The sequence below is a fragment of the Phyllostomus hastatus genome, unplaced genomic scaffold (assembly GCF_019186645.2).
Source record: "Phyllostomus hastatus isolate PE091 unplaced genomic scaffold, TTU_PhHast_1.1 phas_contig_17, whole genome shotgun sequence".
Lineage (NCBI taxonomy): Eukaryota > Metazoa > Chordata > Mammalia > Chiroptera > Phyllostomidae > Phyllostomus > Phyllostomus hastatus.
Window position 1 is genome coordinate 5,271,013 of NW_025333664.1, and position 18,673 is coordinate 5,289,685.

General features: G+C 49.9%; 1 protein-coding gene across 1 annotated transcript; it reads right to left on the bottom strand.

Annotated features, from left to right (window-relative positions):
* Positions 1–8,628: 8,628 nt before the first annotated feature.
* On the bottom strand, positions 8,629–18,263 carry LOC123814991. The gene is made up of 6 exons (XM_045833154.1): positions 17,944–18,263; positions 12,469–12,776; positions 11,520–11,606; positions 11,052–11,152; positions 9,497–9,537; positions 8,629–8,755 (listed from the first exon to the last, which is right to left on the bottom strand). Exons 1-6 carry the CDS (start codon positions 18,261–18,263, stop codon positions 8,629–8,631), a joined length of 984 nt encoding a protein of 327 aa, XP_045689110.1.
* Between the last annotated feature and the right edge of the window lie 410 nt (positions 18,264–18,673).

Genomic DNA, 18,673 nt, shown 5'->3' on the forward strand with positions numbered 1-18,673 from the left:
GCTAGACCTCGGTGCCCTGTAAAGGACGACCCCCTGACCCACAGGCCCCCGCGTGCATCACCCTCCCCCTGGACGCCCCAGACCCCACCACACCGGCTCCTACCAACCAGCTCCTCTATTTCTTAAACGCCACCCGCCCATCCTTTGCCACCCACCACCTTCCCTTGTCTCTTGTCCTCCTCCCCTTGGCACCATGCAGACCCCCGACCCAGCTTCCTCCAGGAAGTCTTCCCTGATGACCAAGATCCCTGGAGGCAGACCCCAGGACCCGGGTTCCTCAGGGAAGTGACTCCCAGGGACACCCACGAGGGAATGAGGGCAGCAGGAGAGGGCCAGGGAAGGAGCCGGAGGAGGGTGCCATTGGCGGGAAGTTCCCACCTCGGCCTGGCCCCGGGAGGGTCATGGTGCAGCACGCAGGGTGCATGGTGAGCTCCTCTGGGGCTGCCGCTGGGGCTGTGACGTCCCAGGTGCTCCGGCCCTTGGCCCGTCCGTGCAAAATAGCCACAGCAGCCCACAGGGGTCTGTGAGGGGGGGCGACAGCTGCCATCCAATAGAAACTCAGCACCAGAAGCTGGGGGGCACACCCCAGTGGACAAAGGGTGGGAGGGCATCTCGGGGATGCAACAACAGTGTCGGCTGCCCCTCGCCCACCTGAGCATTCGGCCCAGAGTGGACGCTGGCAGGTAAGGCTGTAACCGTGGTAATAATAACAACTAGTATCTAATAACTAACCCCACACAGTGGGGGTTATAGTTCCCCCCACTTCGCGCCTGAGGAAACAGAGAGGGCCATGGCCCCAGGGTCTGCACCCCGCCCCCCCAGCAGGTCCTTTCCAACTCCCCACAGTGGCACATTGACACGCTTTTGTGACTGATACTCGCCACCTACATGTACACCACACACACACACACACTCACACACACACACAAGTGTAGGTTTGATGAGACAGGAGCATGTTTGCCACCGTATGCATGACACCTGCCTTCAAGCTCATAACAGGCTCTCAGTAAACATTTTTCTTCATCGAATTGCCCTTGTTGGTAAGGTTCGCCTCAGCCCCTCGCCCTGGCTGGTTACCTCACCCTGCCTACCTCCCTTCAAGAGTTTAATTCCTCCTCTGCCCGGCCCAGCGCCGGGGAGAGCGGGACATACCTCCTTCTAGGGCCGATGATAACGTGGAGACGTCCTCCGAGGACTGAAGGACGTATGTGAAATACGGTTTACAGAACATTATTATATAGGCTATGGTAACTTGATGAGGTCTACTATAGACACACATGACCTATTAGTAACTGTAGAATATAGTAATACGATGCATAATGAACTGTACCTGATACAGGTAACTTTTCCCCCGAGTGTTTCCGTGAGTCAGACCCACCTTCGAATACCCCTCGCCCACTTGCCCCGCAGAGCAACTGTGCTGGTTCAATACATGCATCAACTTGGCCAAACTCCGGGGCCAGTTGTGTGACCCTTTCCTGCCCCTTAACCCATGTATTCCTCACACACCCCTCCTGCCAGGGACCTTCCCTGGGTTTGCAAGAGGCTGGGAGAAGGCAAATATCTCGCTCAGGAAACACAGTGAGCAGGAGCCTTAGCCACAAACCCCGACCTCCCTGACTCCAAGCCCCTGTGGCCAGTCGGTTAAGCATCTGTCAGCAGGTGCTGAGCCTGAGCCTGTTGAACAGCCCTGGTTGAAAGCCAAGGCCCCGTTTATGATTCAATGTAATGTGTTGAGCTTTCTGTAATCTCCTGGATTGGACATTGATCCAAATGATTTCATTACTTACTGCTATCCATGACTGTTGGGCCCTGCAAACCTCCCTTTATCGGCAAAAACAATATTTGCAGAACTCTTAATCATCAGGAAGCTTCGCACCTGGGCCTCCTGCGCAGCCCCAACTCCCAAGCTTTACAGGTAATGACAGGATTTGCACAGTGGACACTTTCCCCTTCCACGTCCATTTTTGCTGTAGTGAACATGAGTGTGAGACACTTTCTACGCCTGCTGGGCAGCAAGGCGAGAAGGGGGGAGAGAGGTCTGGGGGTTGAAACCGAGCCAAGAGTTGACGGCACATACTTGAACGATAAATGCATTGCAACTGCTTTTCATTTCATCTTTTTAACCCTCCCCTGAGGACATTTTTTTCATTGCTCTTAGAAAGGGAGTCAGGGAGAAAGGGAAAGAGGGAGAAGCACCGGTGTGAGAGAGAAACACTGATTGGTTGCCTTCTCGCAGGCGTCCCCACTGGGGATCGATCCCACAACTTGGGTATGTGCCCTGACTGGGAATTAAACCTGCGACCTTTCACTCTACACCGGGATGACACTCCAACCCCTGACCCACGCCAGACAGGGCTCATGTGTTTGTTTGTTTTTTTTTAATAAGGCGATTTCCTCCTTCAGTTCATTTATTGTAGATTCTTCTTCATTTATAATTTGCCCTGGTAGCTTTGTACCAGGTGACATCTACGGGAGGCCAGTGAGTGTCCTCTGGCGTATGGCAACACCGGTTGGTTGGTGACAGCTGCCTGGCACTCGGTATTGAGAAGGGTTCTAAGGTTGAGCCCAGATACAGCAGGGAGAGACCGTAACTTTCTGGCAGTGTCCGCCAACAGCCTGTTATAGATTTGCCCACCCTACACACGCTATCTTCTGAACACCAGACTTACAGATATCTGATGAGAATAGCCTATATTTATCAAGTACTGCGTGCTTGGCACTGTACTAAATACATTATGTTGAATTTTCCAGTGTTTTTATTAAGGATGCATAAGTACCCCTCACAACATACATGCAAGATAAATTTTGCAAACAAATAATTTGCGTTATGGATAACGTGTGTGTTTACAATGATGTTCTGGCAATACCACTTCATTTTAAATTTCCAGCGCTGTTATGACGCTTGCCTTTGAAATCAGTGGGTCTACATTTAAAGGGGAGACGACGGTGAGTGAGTGAGTGACATTTCAGCAGGTGGACCAGTTGGGCTCCATGAACGTGGCACAGGAACAGCTGGAAACTGGGAAGGGCTGGAAGGTAATAGCCCTGGATGAAGGCGTGAGCTGACCTTCATTTCACAGTTGAAGAAACCGAGGCTTGGAGATTAATAGGAGGCTTAAGCTCATGGAACCAGTGTGTGGTACAGCCAGGGTTTGAACCCAGGAAGTCTGACTGTGAAGGTCAAACACTCGGCTGGCCCCCCATGTCCCTTACTGCCCAGTAGGCACCTCTGAGTATAACTACCTTGAGTATGGGCAAGACCTACTTGCTTCTACCCAATAGAATATGTCAAAGATGATGGGATGTCACTCACCTGGTTATAGACCAGGTGAGGTTAGAGATGATTGTAACGTCCGCCCTCCCAGGAGACTCTTTCCTGCATGGTTTTCATGACCACGCAGCTACGCTGGGGAGGCCCACATGGCAAAGAATGGAGCGCAGCCTCCTACTAGAAAGGCAAGTCCAAAAGGCACCTACTAGGTCCTGGATTAATCATCAGAACCAGCAACGTGCACCAATTCATCCAATATCTATCAAATCCTTATCTATTAAAGCGCATACTTATTAAGGATAAGGGCATTCTGCTCTCACATTCCAAGAGCTATTTTTATCACCACCTTGAAATTCTCTGTTCTTCTCCCCGTGCCGTTCACTAGGGGGACAAGCTCATCCCGCCTTTCCCGTGTTGACTGAGTAGTTCTGTTTTTTAACCCCTAAATTGTAGAAAATTATCTGAGATCCTTGTTCTCAATGACTTTCACAGATTTTAACTCCAGGTACCTATTCACAGTAGGAAAACCCCACTGGTGAGTTACATGCATCTCGTTGAAAATGAATGAGCGAAAGCAAGTGAATAAGAAGAAAGACACTGATATTTTTGTGATGCCAATGAGGTGCTTTCTGGCTTTCCTTCAATACCAGAGGCAGATTATTCATTAGAATCACAAATAGCCACAAAGATGAGGTCAGGATTGCCTTGTAGAGGTACCTTGTTGGCGAAGTCCTAACTGCAGAGACAGCGGAATAAAGCACATATGTAGCCATCGTGTTCTTAATGAGATTCCTGAGACTAACTCCATCGTTCCTGTTTTTCTCTCAGTTTCCGGAGAAAGGTGCTGAGTCTGCCTTTGGACAAGCGTTCGGTCTGTCTGCCAAATCTGTGCAGGTTCACTAGCAAGTGACCTGGGAGAAATTTCCTATTAAGTCTTTAAATGCCTACAAGTGCCGGAAGAGCTTAAAATAGTTAACTCATCAACCAGCCCTGAATGAACTTAGGATAAGCTTGTGTAGCATGTTCCTGGTAGGGACCAGAAAAAAAAAAAAGGCAGAAAACAACTTCGTTTGAGGACAATTCAATTGTGTAGGTCAACATCCAGCTTCTTAGGAAATGAGTGACCGTGGTGGGCCATTCCTGTTCTGGCAGATCCAGTGAGATCACATCTTACCCCTGAATTTCTCAAGAACTTTGATCAAGAATCCTGGGGGCACGGACAGTGACACTAGTCTTCTCAGGTGAACTGGGTTAACTTGTCTTTTCCTATTTTCAGAGAGAACTTTGGATTATCGGCCCCTTAACCTGGAGTTGTGAAAAACACCCACAGAACTACACAGCGTGGAGAAGACTGGCTATATCTTCTCCAGGGTTCAGCCGCCAATGAAAATGAGGAGCTCCTTGTTTAAAAAAAAATTAAGAGTTTCAAGAAGCGGCCCGGTGCAAGGCCCTTCTCGGTGTGGGCCCCGGGTGGCTGCCCCAGGTGGGTCCCACGCGCATGGAGTCGGTCCTGACAGGGGTATGAAGGTGATGGACCCCCGTTCAGGTTTTCTGTTTCTTCTTGGGTCGGCGTAAAGAATTTACATGTTTTTCTAGAAAATTGTCAATCTCGCTTAAAGTTATAAACTTGTTGGCACATAGTTGCTCAATGTATTCTCTCACCATTTTAAAACACTGTAATTGCAAGATTTTAAAATCCTTATCATTCATTCATTCACACGCTGTGTGACCCTCAACCAAACTCCACGTGCACAGCCTCCCGAAGAACGAAGCCTTGGTTTTTCTTTTTTCCGTTTCATTAATTGATGATTTCACTTCTATTATTTCTTTACTTCTACTTTATTTTCCCCCCTGGTTTCTTTGGCCCTAGGTATTAAAAATGGGGCTGGCCATCTTTCCCTTCAAAAATCACTAGTTTAAGAAACATACTTTTCGTTTCAAACTTTGGGGTTCAAATCAGGTGAACGGGGCTGGCGAGTGAGAGAAGATTGTGTTCTCAACTCAGGGGTCGACTCCAGCGTCAGCGGCGTGCGTCTGTGCCCCCCAGAAAGGGTGGCCCAGGTCCCCAACCGGGGCTGGCCTTCAGGCGACGGATGTCCCTTCACAATCGGTCACCCTTGTGACTATCACTTTGGAGCACCATTTTCCTGTACATAAAAACAAAAGACACAGATTTTTTAATTAACCTTTTCAATATGCTTGATGAAAGATTAAATTCACAATCATGGATGATGAACTTTCAGAAAAAAACACCCCAACAACCTTTATTTATGAAAACAGATGCCCAGCCTGGGAGCGGTAGGTGGCCAGCTCGGTCTTTCTAAGTATTCCCTTAAAACAGAAGAGGAGGCTCCCTCGCCTTCCCTTCGTCCCGGCTCTGCTGAGTGACAGAACCCGCCCTGACAGCACTGCGGGAGGGTGGCCGGGACGTCACCAGGTGACATCTGCGCAACCTCGCCTTGTGAATTACACGTTTCCAAGCCCAATGTCAACTGGATGCCGCAAGTCCGTGTATTCCTCCCCAAATCTTTGGATGGCAAAGATGTTGATAAAAGGAGTTATTTGATTTGAAAAAACAAACAAACACCTTACCCGTAGAACTAACATGTATTTATTCCATAAACATTTATGGAGCACCTCCCCCCAGCCGGCCATGGCACTCAGCATTTTACAAATTTATCTCATATAATTCCCATAGCAACTTTACCCTCGATTTATAACCTGGATGCTGAGGAATGGGGCTCTGCTAGAGAGTGGCAGCTCGGTCTGGACTTCAAAGTCCAACCTCGGGCCGAAGTTTCCAGCTACTGCCCAGCCAAATGGCTTGTAGCTGTATTAGCTCATCAGGAAGCCTCATTTGCCGAGTCTTCGTTTCCTCCCAAAATGAAAGAGAAATAGCCTCCACCATTCCTCTCTTCCTCCTTGCAATACAGGCAGATGACAGGAAACCCGTAGCTTTAGAAAAAAAAGGCGCAATCTCGGTTACCGATTGTTGCACAAGAAGGTGCCCCAAAACATAGGGCTTGTAAAAGCATTTAGGTTATGCCGTTTCCATGCGGAGGAGATTCGGGGCAACTCAGCTGGACAGCTCTGGCTTGGGATCTCCCATGAGGCTGGGATCCAGGTGTGGGTCGGAGTTCAGTCCCCCGAAAGCCCAGCTGAGGCCGGGGAACCTTGTCCCAAGCTGTCTCCCCTGTGCGACAGGCCAGTGGGGGCGGCTGGTGGGGAACTTCTGCCCCTCACTGCATGGACGTCTTTTGAGTCTCACAACACAGCTGCCCTCCCCTGGCGAGAGCAGTCTGAGGAAGGACAAGGCAGGAGCCACGTTTCCTCCAGACATCAGCTTGCAAGCCGCACAGGCCATCTCTGCAACGCCCTGTTGGCTATGTACACAGGTCTGCCCTGCTCAGCGTAGGAGGGGACATTGCAAGGGCTGGGGCAGCAGAAGATGAGAGTCGCTGGGAGACACCTCGGAGACTGCTACCCCTGCACTCTGCATGGAGAAGCTAATAACAGACATGACCATGTACTAAAGGGCTCGCGATGTGCCCAGAATGTGCTCTGTAGGTATTATTTCATTTCAGACGCACAGCAGCCACAGCTGCTCATGACTATCATCAAACCCAGTGCGCAAATGAACACGCAGATTTGCGTAAATTAAGAACCTCGTATGACGTCATCCGCCTGGTGAGGGAGAGCCTAGACATGGACCTGGGGTTCCATTGTAAAGCCGGGGGTCTTAAAACTCTATTTTATCACCTGATTTTATATGAAATTTTTAAACAAAGTTATCCAGACCAACCCCAGGGGACCAATGTGTCTCAGCCTCAGCATTCAGCGACATGTAGGGCAGCATAGTTCCTTGTGGCAGGGCTGCTATGGAGTATTTAGTAGCATCTCTGGTTTCTACCTGCCGGATGCCAACGGCACCCTCTCTCAGTTCTGACAAACCACGGAGGTCACCAGACATTGTCACTGTCCCCACAGGGGTGAAATCACCCCACGTGAGAGGCACTGCTCCCTCAGGAGATACCTCCCTCACTAAAATTGTTCTCTGCGGAGATTCCATTTAAGGGTAATACAAAAGGTCAAGCGTTAGCGCCAAACGCCATTCCTTAGAGTGAGAATTGGAAAAGGAGTACGCATTCATCCTGCAACGACTGTCTCCCTGGAGACCTGCGCACGCAACTTCAAAAGTGCCTGCACCGGCAGGCATGACCTTTCCGAGAGACGCAGGCATGAGCTGTTCATTGTTGGAGGCGAATATCTGCTCTGTGGATTAGCCCGGGAACGAAGAACTGGCTCGTCAGGCCAGATGAGAGGGAGCCAGTTCCAAGCCCTGGGAGCAGCCGAGTTCATTGTAGCAGGAGGTACGGTTTCTAGAGTGCATTCCACCTCCCCAGTTCAGAAGGAATTTCATCTGCCTTTGAAGAAACGTTTAGGGAATGAGAATATTTCCACACCAGTGTTGCAACTCCTTTGCGAATCTGTGAGTTACTAATGTATTTACCTTGCAAGGCGAGCAGTTCCCGTGGATCTTGTACCGACAGTCAGAAAAGTGACTTGCAATCATGATATTATTGCTCAAACCATGCTGTCGGTAACTCAGTTCCAGACAATGGCTTTGGGAAACATGTTTGTCTCAACAAGTTAATGCATTGTTACCCTTGGTTGAACAATTAGGCAGATGATTAACTGGATACAAATGTTATAGAGGAGAAAAAAATCAGGATTTTTTCCCTTGCCTACTGTCATTTGAACATCGACTCATTTGATTTGAATCATTTTTGAATAGAGAGCTGGAAATCTCTCAGATTTCTAGCAATTTCTGGCAACTCGTGGAAAGTTAAACCATCAAACAGAATAATAAGGATGATGGGCTCAGTTTAGCAGCTAACAAGTTTTGAACATCATCAGAATTGAGATTCAGGCAATCTTGTTCTCAGCTACTTTGCCAGAACCTAGCCCTGTAACTGGCACATAGAAAGTGCTCGGAAAACTCAGTTTTTATATAAAATACATGAATAATCTTGAAAATTCTGTTATCTTCATTTCCCAGAAAACTCACAAGAAACATAATTCTGCAACAGGTTGGAAATCTGTTTCTTATTCTCCACCATGTTTCAGATAATCTTTTAACCCCTTTTGATATCAATGCCTGAATCATCAGCTCGTCTTTCGACTTCGAGAGTTGATTAGATATTGCACTGGGCTTGAACTTGGGTGCCCCTGTGGAGCTGGCCAATGCTTGACTCACAGCTCCCCTGAGAATGAATGGGGAGCCTGCCAAACTGTGCCAGGCAGAGGGCAGTATCTGTGTTCTAGGTCTGAGCTTCTGGCCTCCTGAACATGCATCACCGGGGTTTGTAGAGATCGCCAGGTTCGCTGCCCCGCCGATTCAACCTGTCCACACACTTGGCTTCCCGAAAGGCCTTATCGTCATGCTGAGTGCTCTGAAGTACTTCCAGGAGGAGCTGCATCCTGTAGTAATAAAAAAGGAGTAAGAGCAGTCATTGAGAACATAGACTAAGGATTCGTCTGCCAATCATTGTGGCTAAATTTGTGATAACCATGATCTCACTTGGATCTTCACATCACTCAGAACCTGTGATGTAGGATTGTCTCCATTTTCCAGGTGGAAAGAAGGAAGCTTGGAGAGATTAAACAATGTGTCACGGGCCCCAGAGCTAGTAAGTGGTAAACCGGGTCTCTGAGCTCCATAGCCTTTTGGACTCCAGAGCGGGGCTCACAACCACTATGATTTATGTCTCCAGATGAGTGTTTGAAAGGGAAGAAACCATATCACGTAAGCCTGAGTTATACCCGAAGGAGATGGAAAGACCCGTGCGTGGGCCCTTCCTCTTCCACAGCGAACAGCGAGGACCTGTGTGGTCAAAAGTTATTGTAAAACAGTGGTGTGTGGTTTCCGAGGCCAGATCACAAATGGCTTTCTGATCTACTGTGACCTTCACCTTGCACTATCCAGGGTCACCCTCTCGGGGAAAGCTGGCCCCGCCGTGTCACGAGGATGCTCAAGAAGTCCTCTGGAAGGGTCCGTGTGACAAGGTACTAGCCCTCCTGTCCCCAGCCAGGACTGACTACCTACTCGCTCGGGTGAGCGAGTCAGCCTGCACGTGCATCCCGCAGCCCGGGTCAAGCCTTCAGGTAACCCGAGTGCTGGTAACACCTGGAGAGCCATCGCTATGGAATCCCCAGCCACACCTGCGCCACGACGCCATCTCTGGATCCCGGATCTGCACATCCTGTGCGAGATAAAAATGCTGCCTGTTGTGCACCGCTGTAGTTTCGTATCCTCTGTTTCCCAGCAGTAGACAGACGACCAGCACGAAAGGAATGGGTGTTTTCCAGGGAGTGATGGTGATGACGGACCGTGGAACCCGAGATGGAGGAGGAGGGAAGTGAAGAAAGGTAGGGAGTACAGAAATAGCTGGATGGATGTCATCAGATACAATGGCAGCTCTTCACCACGGGCTACAGAGCCGGCCCCGGGCACTCTGGGACACGGGCTCCCATGCTCTCCTGCCCCCTAAGCACAGCCACACGCTGACTCTGCTGGGGCTGTTGCTACTGCTGCTTCCGTAAACCAAGCTCAGTCCTGCCTGAGGACTGACTTTTTCCATTGCAGTCCCCTCACCAGGGACACTCTTCCTCTAGGTCATTACACTGCTGGCTTCCACTCGTTCTTTAGGCCTCTGCACAAAAGTCATTTCTTCATCCCTGGCTGGTGTGGCTCAGTGGATTGAGCACTGGCCTGTAAACCAAAGGGTTGCTGGTTCGATTCCCAGTCAGGGCACATGCCTGGGTTCCAGGCCAGGTTCCCCAGTAGGGGCCATAAGAGTTCAACCACACATGGATGTTTCTCTCCCTCTCTTTCTCCCTCCCTTCGCATCTCTCTAAAGTAAATAAATAAAGTCTTTTAAAAATCACTTCTTCAGAGAGAACTGTCTCCTCTCCTCTAATGATGCCACCCCCCAGACCACTCTCTTTGATGCTCTTCACTTCCTTTAGCACTAAAATCATTTTGTTTGTTTACTTATCTCCTCAACAAGAAGATGAGAGGAAAGGAAGCTAATCTATCTCACTCACTGCTGGGTTTTTCCAGCATCTCAAACCAGCCATTTCCAACCTTTCCCATCGCATGGCAGACGGAAACTAATTACTGCAATCCTGCGGCGCGCCAAAAATATATTTTTTGCAGATCTGACCTGAAAAATAAGTATAATTTTGATTCATTCACACTGGATGGCTATTATTGTGCTGGCTATTGTCATTTTTTTTTATTTGACAATCTAAAGGAAAAGAAGTCAGTGCCCCTGACGCAACAGTCAGGTAGTGTAGGTTTTAAAAATTCTTGTGGCACACCAGTTGGAAAACCTTGGCCATAAGTGAGATCATCGTAAAAACTACTGAATGAATGGATGAATAAAAAGAAGCAAAGAGACGGAATAGTTTGGCTCCTGGCTGAGACCAACAGTACAAAGTACTGAGGACAAAGAAACGCCAGTTAGGCAATCACTGAGGACTCACGGGGAGCAACGACACCTTTAGCCTCAGAGGACTCATAACGGCCACTCATGACTCGCGTCCAGGAGCCAAGCCAAGCACAGCAGAACCGGGTCCGGGCGCCTGAGTGGGAATCGCATCAGCAACGGTTCGGCTGTGTCAGGGAGGAGATGGGAAGGGCTCTCGGGCGTGTCCAAGCCTCCACCGCTAAACCGCATCTCATCCTGTCTCGGGAAACAGCAGAAGCACCCACCTGGAACTCGTCGTGGCTTCTTTGGCCTCCTGAATACGGCCACGTGGTGCCCTCAGAGTTTTCCGAGCGCCAGTGCCTCGATGCCACAGAGCGCTTCGCAGCTTCAAAGAAAACCCCGCCCGGACGTGAGTGAGTTCGCACTCCTTCCCGACCACACACCGTGGGACGCCCCGCCCTAGTTGGACGCTCTGACCTTGGCGGCAACGCGTTATTGGCAACTACAGCCACAGCAACCTCGCCCCAATTATGAATTTATGGGCTGTTGACACATCACATGTCGGCATTTTTAATCACTAAGGACAAAACCAGGGGTCGTTTGGACTTTATGCCCAACTACCTGGTGCTCAACGTCTAGAATTGGGCAGCTTTCAACTTTGAAGGGTGTGAAACCCAGTTCTATATCCATTTGAATCACTAGCCCCTCAGAGCGGATGGCGGATCTCAGCACGTTGGAGGACCATTACGTACCTGATGCACGTCTCAGCCCCGATGACGGAATTCTGCTTTGAAAGGGCAACAGCTTTCCCTCTCTGATGAAAGGCCTATGTGTCTGTGCTGAAACGGTTACCATAGCAATAATGAACTTATCTTCATCTTTGGGAAATGGGTGATTAATAACCACGAATCCCTAATGACAGGTGGATTTGGTGGGCACCTTTAGGAGCTCACGGCTTCGACGGGGAGCTGCGTTTCCGAAGGCTCAGCCCAGCTTTGGGACGGGGCCCACGGGTCATCCGAGTGACGGAGAAACGAAAGCAACAAACTCACACACAAAAGGATGGTTAAAGGAAATGAGGAAACACACCAATGATCACATTCTGAGAAGAGATTTTCAGTGTTTAGGGTAATTTTCTTTTCTCTTTTTTTCCCCTCTTTATCTTGGTTGTTTCTCCCCCTCTTCCTACAACACATAAGGAGTAGTCACTCATCTAAAAGAACCCTACAAAAATCTTGTCTCCCTGTGATAATGAAGACCAGCCCTTGTATCCAGAAGACACCGTCCTGGGCAGCTTCCCCAGTTTCAAAACTACAGCCGTCCTGGGGACGTCTCCTTCCTTTCACTGGGAAGGAAATGACAAGCACACAAAAGAGTTCTTCGTGGTTTTGAGTGGAAGCTCGGGCCCTCTGTTAGGCTGAGGAAGGCCGAAGACCGAAATACTGCTGAGCGGAGGCGGAAGACTAGGAGAGAGGGCACAGGATGGAAACACAGAAGGAAAGAAAGTAAAAAAGAGGAGAGAGGCTGAACAGGGAGGGACACTCGCCAGACAAAAGCAAAGCAAAGCAAAGCTGAGGACGTTCACGGGCTGAAACGGTGGACCCGCTGACCGTGCGGGGCCCACGTAGCTACGGCCAAAGGAAAGACTCTTGGGAAAGGCTGTCACAGGTGGACGACTTCTCTGGGTCACGTCGCTCTTACCCATCTGTTTGTCTCTCCAACCAGGTCCACCTCCGCTTTGTCTGCTCCCGAGGGGCTGAGCTCCACCAACCTCCCTGCTCCTCTGGGAGTGGCCGTGTGGGGGCGCAGCAAACAGGAGTTCTTCGGCCTTAGCCAGAACGAGAGGTGGGACGGTGTCGCTCCCATCCCGAGTCCCCGCACAGGTCTGCCAATGGCTGCATTTCCTTCCTGCGCCACCTCGGCTCTCGCTGGGCACCTGCGAGGAATAGTTCCTCATTTGCCCCTTCAGATACACCGTAGTCCTGGCACAAGGAGATTTGCAGAAAGAACTGGCAAAGGAATGAAAGGAACAAAAGCAAACACTTATTTCTGGTAACCGAAGGAGCACACCCGACCACATGGTCCCGACATGAACTCATTTTCCCTTGGAAAAAAAATGAATTAATGTCCTTCTCCTCCAGAGGCGGATAAATGACATCATCGTGACCCACACAGGCCCTGAGCTAGCCAGCTAGTTCCTTTTCTTCTTTTAAGTAAAGGCGAAACAGTTAACCAGACAAAAGAACTTGGAGTCCTAGTACCATTTCTAGAAATGACCTCTCAGAAGAAAGAAACGATATTTGATGAGGAAAAAAAAAACACTTAAAAATAAAGCTGAGGAATGGGCCAGGACCCCAAACCCTCGGGGGACCACCAGGAGCACTGCCAGCCAAGCTCCCCCGGGAGCCGAGGCCCCCTCGCTGGACCACGCCCACAGGCCAGCCACGAGGTCACCGCTCCAGCCCAGCAGAGAGGCAACCCAGACAGAGAAACCGGGAGCCCGAGCGCCTCTGCGGATCATCTGGCTGCCAGGGCACATGCAGCAAGGGTCTTCAGGCACACTGGCGAGACAGGTGTCCCTTCCCGAGCCCTCTGGGAGGTCACGACACCTCCGAGTTCCGTGACGGCCCAGAAATCACCACCCTTGACAGGGGCTGCGCTCATTGCTGGCTGAACTCACCAGGAGCTCCGCACACAGCCACACATTTTTTAAAATCTCAAAAGGGGAACACCCTGGCTGGCGTAGCTCAGTGGATTGAGCACGGGCTACGAAACAAAGTGTTGTAGGTTCGATTCCCAGTCAGGGTACATGCCTGGGTTGCAGGCCATGGCCCCCAGCAACCACACATTGATGTTTCTCTCTCTCTCTCTATCTCCCTCCCTTCCCTCTCTAAGAATAAATAAATAAAATCTTTTTTTAAAAAAGGGGGAACACCATGTCCTGCTGGGGACGGGCCCGGAATCCCTCTTGACGAGCACAGGACACACCTCCTGCTGTCCTGCCGGCTTCATCCCCAGCGAAGACTGCGCCAGAACAGCATCGCAGATTCGGGAGAGTGTATGAACCCCTGCTGGTGGATTTTGAGGAAGATCAATAACAATAACCAGTTAGGCCCCGGCTGGGTAGCTCAGTTGGTTAGAGCGTTGTCCCAATACGCCGAGGCTGTGGGTTCAATCCCAGGTCAGGGCACACACCAGGATCCACCAAATCAACCAATGAGTAAATGAGTAAATGCATAAATGAGTGGGACAGCAAACTGATGTTTCCTTCTCTTTCTCTCTCTCTCTCTCTCAAATGAATAAGTAAGATTTTTTAAAAAATAACCAGTTAAAAATGGCCCACCAGCTGACAGTAAGTAGTAGAGAAACACAGGCGAAACGGGGAGGGAAGTCAGGTCACCACCGTGGGGAACAGTTTTGTAAAGACTGTGCCTCTCTGGTTGAAGACGTTGCGTGTCGGACAGAAGGAACCTCTAACGGCTTGAACAGATTCTGCTTTGGTGGCAACGCTGTTTCTCCCGCAGAAAAGGCTAAAGACGTGTCTCTGAGCCTGCTCCCCAGAGCCGGCGATCACGCACATCAGCCTGGGGGTGACGTCACGGTGTCTTATGCTCTTCCTTCGACACGGGTCGGGATCATCACAGAGTACTGTGGGAGCGTCCTGAGACATCTCAAGTGACGGTTGCGCTGCGTGTAAGCCCAGCTGCTCCAAGGAAATCCATACAAGGACACCGTGTCCGGTCTCAGGACACCCACCCGCTTCACCCTTTCCTTCTCTCTCCCCTTCAGTTCTCCTGGGCCAGCCCTGGAATGTTCCCGTGGGGACAGGAATCCATTCTTGACCTCAAGGTGATCGGTGCACAAGATAAAATATGCAAGGTGATGACATCACCCTTTTCAAAATGCGCCCAGAGCAGGACCCCTGTGACCCTCTGGCAAACCGCTGGCAGGCAGTGGTCACTTCCAAGATCCCTCTGCCCCTTTCCACTGGGCATGCTCTGACTTTCAGACAGATATCGGCGATCATTCAAATACACATGGACGTGTTCCGTGGCACAGAAATTAGAAGGTGCTGGTGGGAGCTCATGTTTTTCTTTCTCCCCCCTTTATTTTTATTGTTGACACTATGATGGATGTCCCTGTTTTCCCCTCCTCCGCCAGCCCCACCCAGCCCCTGCCCCCAACCGTCCCGCTGGCCGTCACCACGCTGCTCTCTGCGTGCACCACGTGTGCGTCGATCTTCTCTGGCTAATCCCTTCACCTTCTTTCAGTGCTCAGTATCCGTCCAGAACCCCAGGCTGCTGACCATATGACCAGGACAGATACATGCTTTTTACATTGTTAAAATAAAAATGTGACCCTGTTTCCTTAAACTAATGACGTGTGGGCCACAAACTGCTCGAGTTTGGCTCACCAGCAATTTTTTTTTTCTAACTCTCTCTCGATCTCTTTTTTTCCTCCTTTTCCTCGATCCAAATCTCTGGACTATTTATTTAGTAAGAAGAAAAAGAAAATAACCAAAATCGCCGATGATCCACTTCATTGCTAACACTGCGAAGAGTATGACGCAGTAACAGTGATGAAAAGCATTAAGCCGACGTGAATCTGGACAGCGCTAACGTGTCGGAAAACCAGCTCATGGGAAGGAAGCGCATCCCTCTCGGGAAGCAAACGGGCTCATTATTCCCATTTTACAGGAGCAGCAAGGCCCGGGCAGACATGGCCTACCTGGAGATGAGGGACAGAGCTGGGGCTCGAACCTCAGCCACGCAGTGTTGATATTAATATAAATGCCTCACTCCCCAAACGCAGAGGATTTATTAGAGGGTTTACTGAGAAATTACTGAGTGCCCAGCCCTGTGCTTGCTGTGAAACGGGAAGCCCAAGCAGCCACAGTCCCTGCCCCATGAGACTCCCAGCCTTGTGGGAGAGAAGGGCATCAAGCTGAAATGACCTACTCCGGGCAGTGCTCGAAGCACTGAGTGCCTTGAACGGTGCCTTCATTCCAACGAGAGGGGCCAGGCCTTGGTCCTTAAGAGCTGCTCCACAGAGACCCCCGATGGGCGGCCCGCCTTTGAGGATGGCATTTCTAAGAGCATCGGACTCGCCCAAATTCATGTTATTATTTAAAGCACACGCTCCTCTGGGTTCCGAGTTTCCTTTCCAGGGTCTTGTTGCACATGCTCTGTCAAGATTTAACAGCGTTTTGGATTGGGCTTCTGAAGAGCAGCCGAAAGCAATTATTTTCTCTTGGCTGCTGGTCGGAGTTTTAAAGGTAGTTCTTTTCATTCATTCTCAGAAATGACTGGTCCATTTTTTCATGGCAGCGGGTCCCTTGAATCCATGCCCTCGGTATTTATCGAGCGCCCACCCGGGGAAGAACCATCACGTTCCTCTTCAAGACTTAAGCCTAATCCAGGTCTTCAAACCCTCCCGGGGCTCTGCCCCGGCGCTAAGCTGCCAGAGACAAAATCAACAGTGTCTTCTTAACTGTAGCAACTTGGCAAGAGACAACATGACTTCCCTTCCCGGTGAGGGTGCGGAAGGCTGGCCGTGAACCTGCTAACCTCCCCTCCCTCCCTCCCTCGCTCCCTCCCTCCATCTGGGCTGAGTGACTCAGAGGAGACCAGCCCTGTTCCTTTCTCCTAACTAGGTCTGGCGAGCCCCATAAACAGGCAGCTTGCCTTTGATGTCCCTAGACACGGGCATGATTCAGAAGGGCCCCTCCTGAGCTTCTGAAAGGAGCGCTGAAAGCTCAGGAGAGAGAAGGCTGCCCTCACAGCGTCCCCGCAGCTCTGAGCTCTGGCCAGGGGCAGACCGCTGGCCAGTTCCTCCCTTCTCTCCCCGGAGGACTCCCACGATGAATCACCACCAGCTGCGAAGGTCCCGTGCTGTCCTTCCTAACAAACAACAATAAAACTTCCAAGCGCTGGTGCAGAGTTCCCTCTAACGACACCCGTTTACCTGCTTTTGTTGCCAGGGTTCAGAAAAGACTGAAGGTTTTCTGACAACGGCTAAAGTAGTTTGCATACCTCAACACACCTGTGCATGTCCCTTTCAGGTGTCTGCTGCACAGAGGGTTTTTTTTTTTCTATTGCTTTTAAAGAGAGAAAAGGGGGGCAGGGAGACAGAAAAAGAGAGAAACACAGAAACATCCTTTGGTTGCCTCCTTTTTGCACCCCAACCGGGGATCAAACCCTCAAACTAGATATGTGCCTGACTGGGAGTTGAACCTGCAATGCTTTGGTGCATGGAACAATGCTCCAGCCAGCTGAACCACCCAGCTGGGCCTCCTCCCTTGGGTCTCCGATGTCCCCAAAAGATACTCTGTTTCCCCGCCAAGTCATTTCACAGAGAACCTGTGCTTTACAGGGACACTGGCAACTAGCAGTATGGGTGAGCTCAGGCACAAACACCTTCACACTTAATGAGGTACACACTGTCCAGCATCCCCCGCTCTCTCTGCCAACATGACACGATAAGTACACTCGGGTTACAAATTCTTGTTGCATTTATCCTGGTCATGGGCTGCGACAGAAGGAATATGAGCCCTGGAATTGGCCAGTTCTGTCTGCATCATTTAATAGTTAGAAGCAGGAAACATGTACAAATATTAGTAGTGGAAATGTCGGCATTAGTAACACTTATCGCTCATGGACTTTTAATGTGCCAGAAACCATGGCATAAACTACACTTCTATATCATTTTATCTTTCTGAGGGAGGTACTGTTACTACCCATGTTTTGCAGAAAAGGAACAAAGCAAACAGAGGTTTAGTAAGATGACAAGATAGCACAGCTCAGAGCCATGAAATGAACTGCTGAGATTAGTTGCACTGTCTTGAAAGTGTGTGTGTGTGTGTGTGTGTGTGTGTGTGTGTGTGTGCACGCATGGCAGGGGGAGATATCACTTATAACCCACATTTTAATAGATGAAAACTCAGATCTCCCTCCCATTACTTTATCACAATGTACTTTCCTGTCTTAAATTGTTTGAAGGACGGTGCCTACTTTAGCAGCTCCTTGAGAGATGATGTCTGTTGAGCGACTTTTGTGATCAGTATCTTCAAGTAGACACATGCGTTCACTGAAGCGTGAAAATTACCCTCTGGGGAAACGGCCTCGTCTTAAATGAAGGGTTTAACCCAAAACTGAGGTTCGTTGGTTTACGACTCACCTCTGACTCACTTTCCCCGTCTGCATAAAAATCCGGGAGAAAGACGTGTAATCAGGAGTAAGCTGGGTGCTGTGCTCCTGTTTTCTTGCCTTAAAGACGCTTGAATGGAATCGGGAAATGGAACCACCGGTGCGTAAAAAAATGGCACCAGCCTGCCAGTCAGCACCTTGTCCCGAGTGCAGAGGTGGACCCAGCTCCAGCGGCCGCTTCGGGGAGTGGTATCGGGCCGTTAAAGATTCACCAGGTGGTATTTTTGCAATTCTATTTTTGGGCTCAGCTGAGCGAAAACGCTGCACCTTATGAACCCGGACTTTGAACATCCTCTCTCTAGTTTACTATAAAAAGAAGATTCTTTAATGAAAAATAGGGCTGGGGTGAGAGTTTCAATGTTCTGTGGGTCTTCACAGCCTCGCTGGTGGTTCCTGGATTTCTGGCTGAACCAGCACAAACTGGTGAATGGTCAGGAGCAAACACAAGGGAAATGCTGTTTTCATGTAAGGGCCTTATTCAGACTAAAGTGTTAAGGACATCATCGCACTGAGGGTTTCTGACTTTTAAGTAAACAGTGCCACCTTGGAAGAGAAACCACGTTGACAGGAAGTGAAGTGAGAATGACATGGTCAGGAAATGTGTGGGGTGCTGAAAGAGTCTCTAACGCAAGCCACTAACTGGCCAGTTTCCAGCGAACTGTGAACCTTAGACACCTTTTGTGTGACTTGGTGCATTTTGG

What these genes read in the sequence shown, in the direction of transcription:
- LOC123814991 (XM_045833154.1), bottom strand. Translation starts at nt 18,263, where the DNA reads ATGTTCAAAGTCCGGGTTCATAAGGTGCAGCGTTTTCGCTCAGCTGAG. An exon ending in TTGGAGAGACAAACAGATGG is followed by an intron (nt 11,607 to 12,468) that starts GTAAGAGCGACG and finishes TAACCGTTTCAG; the next exon opens with CACAGACACATAGGCCTTTC. An exon ending in GGGGCTGAGACGTGCATCAG is followed by an intron (nt 11,153 to 11,519) that starts GTACGTAATGGT and finishes TTTTCTTTGAAG; the next exon opens with CTGCGAAGCGCTCTGTGGCA.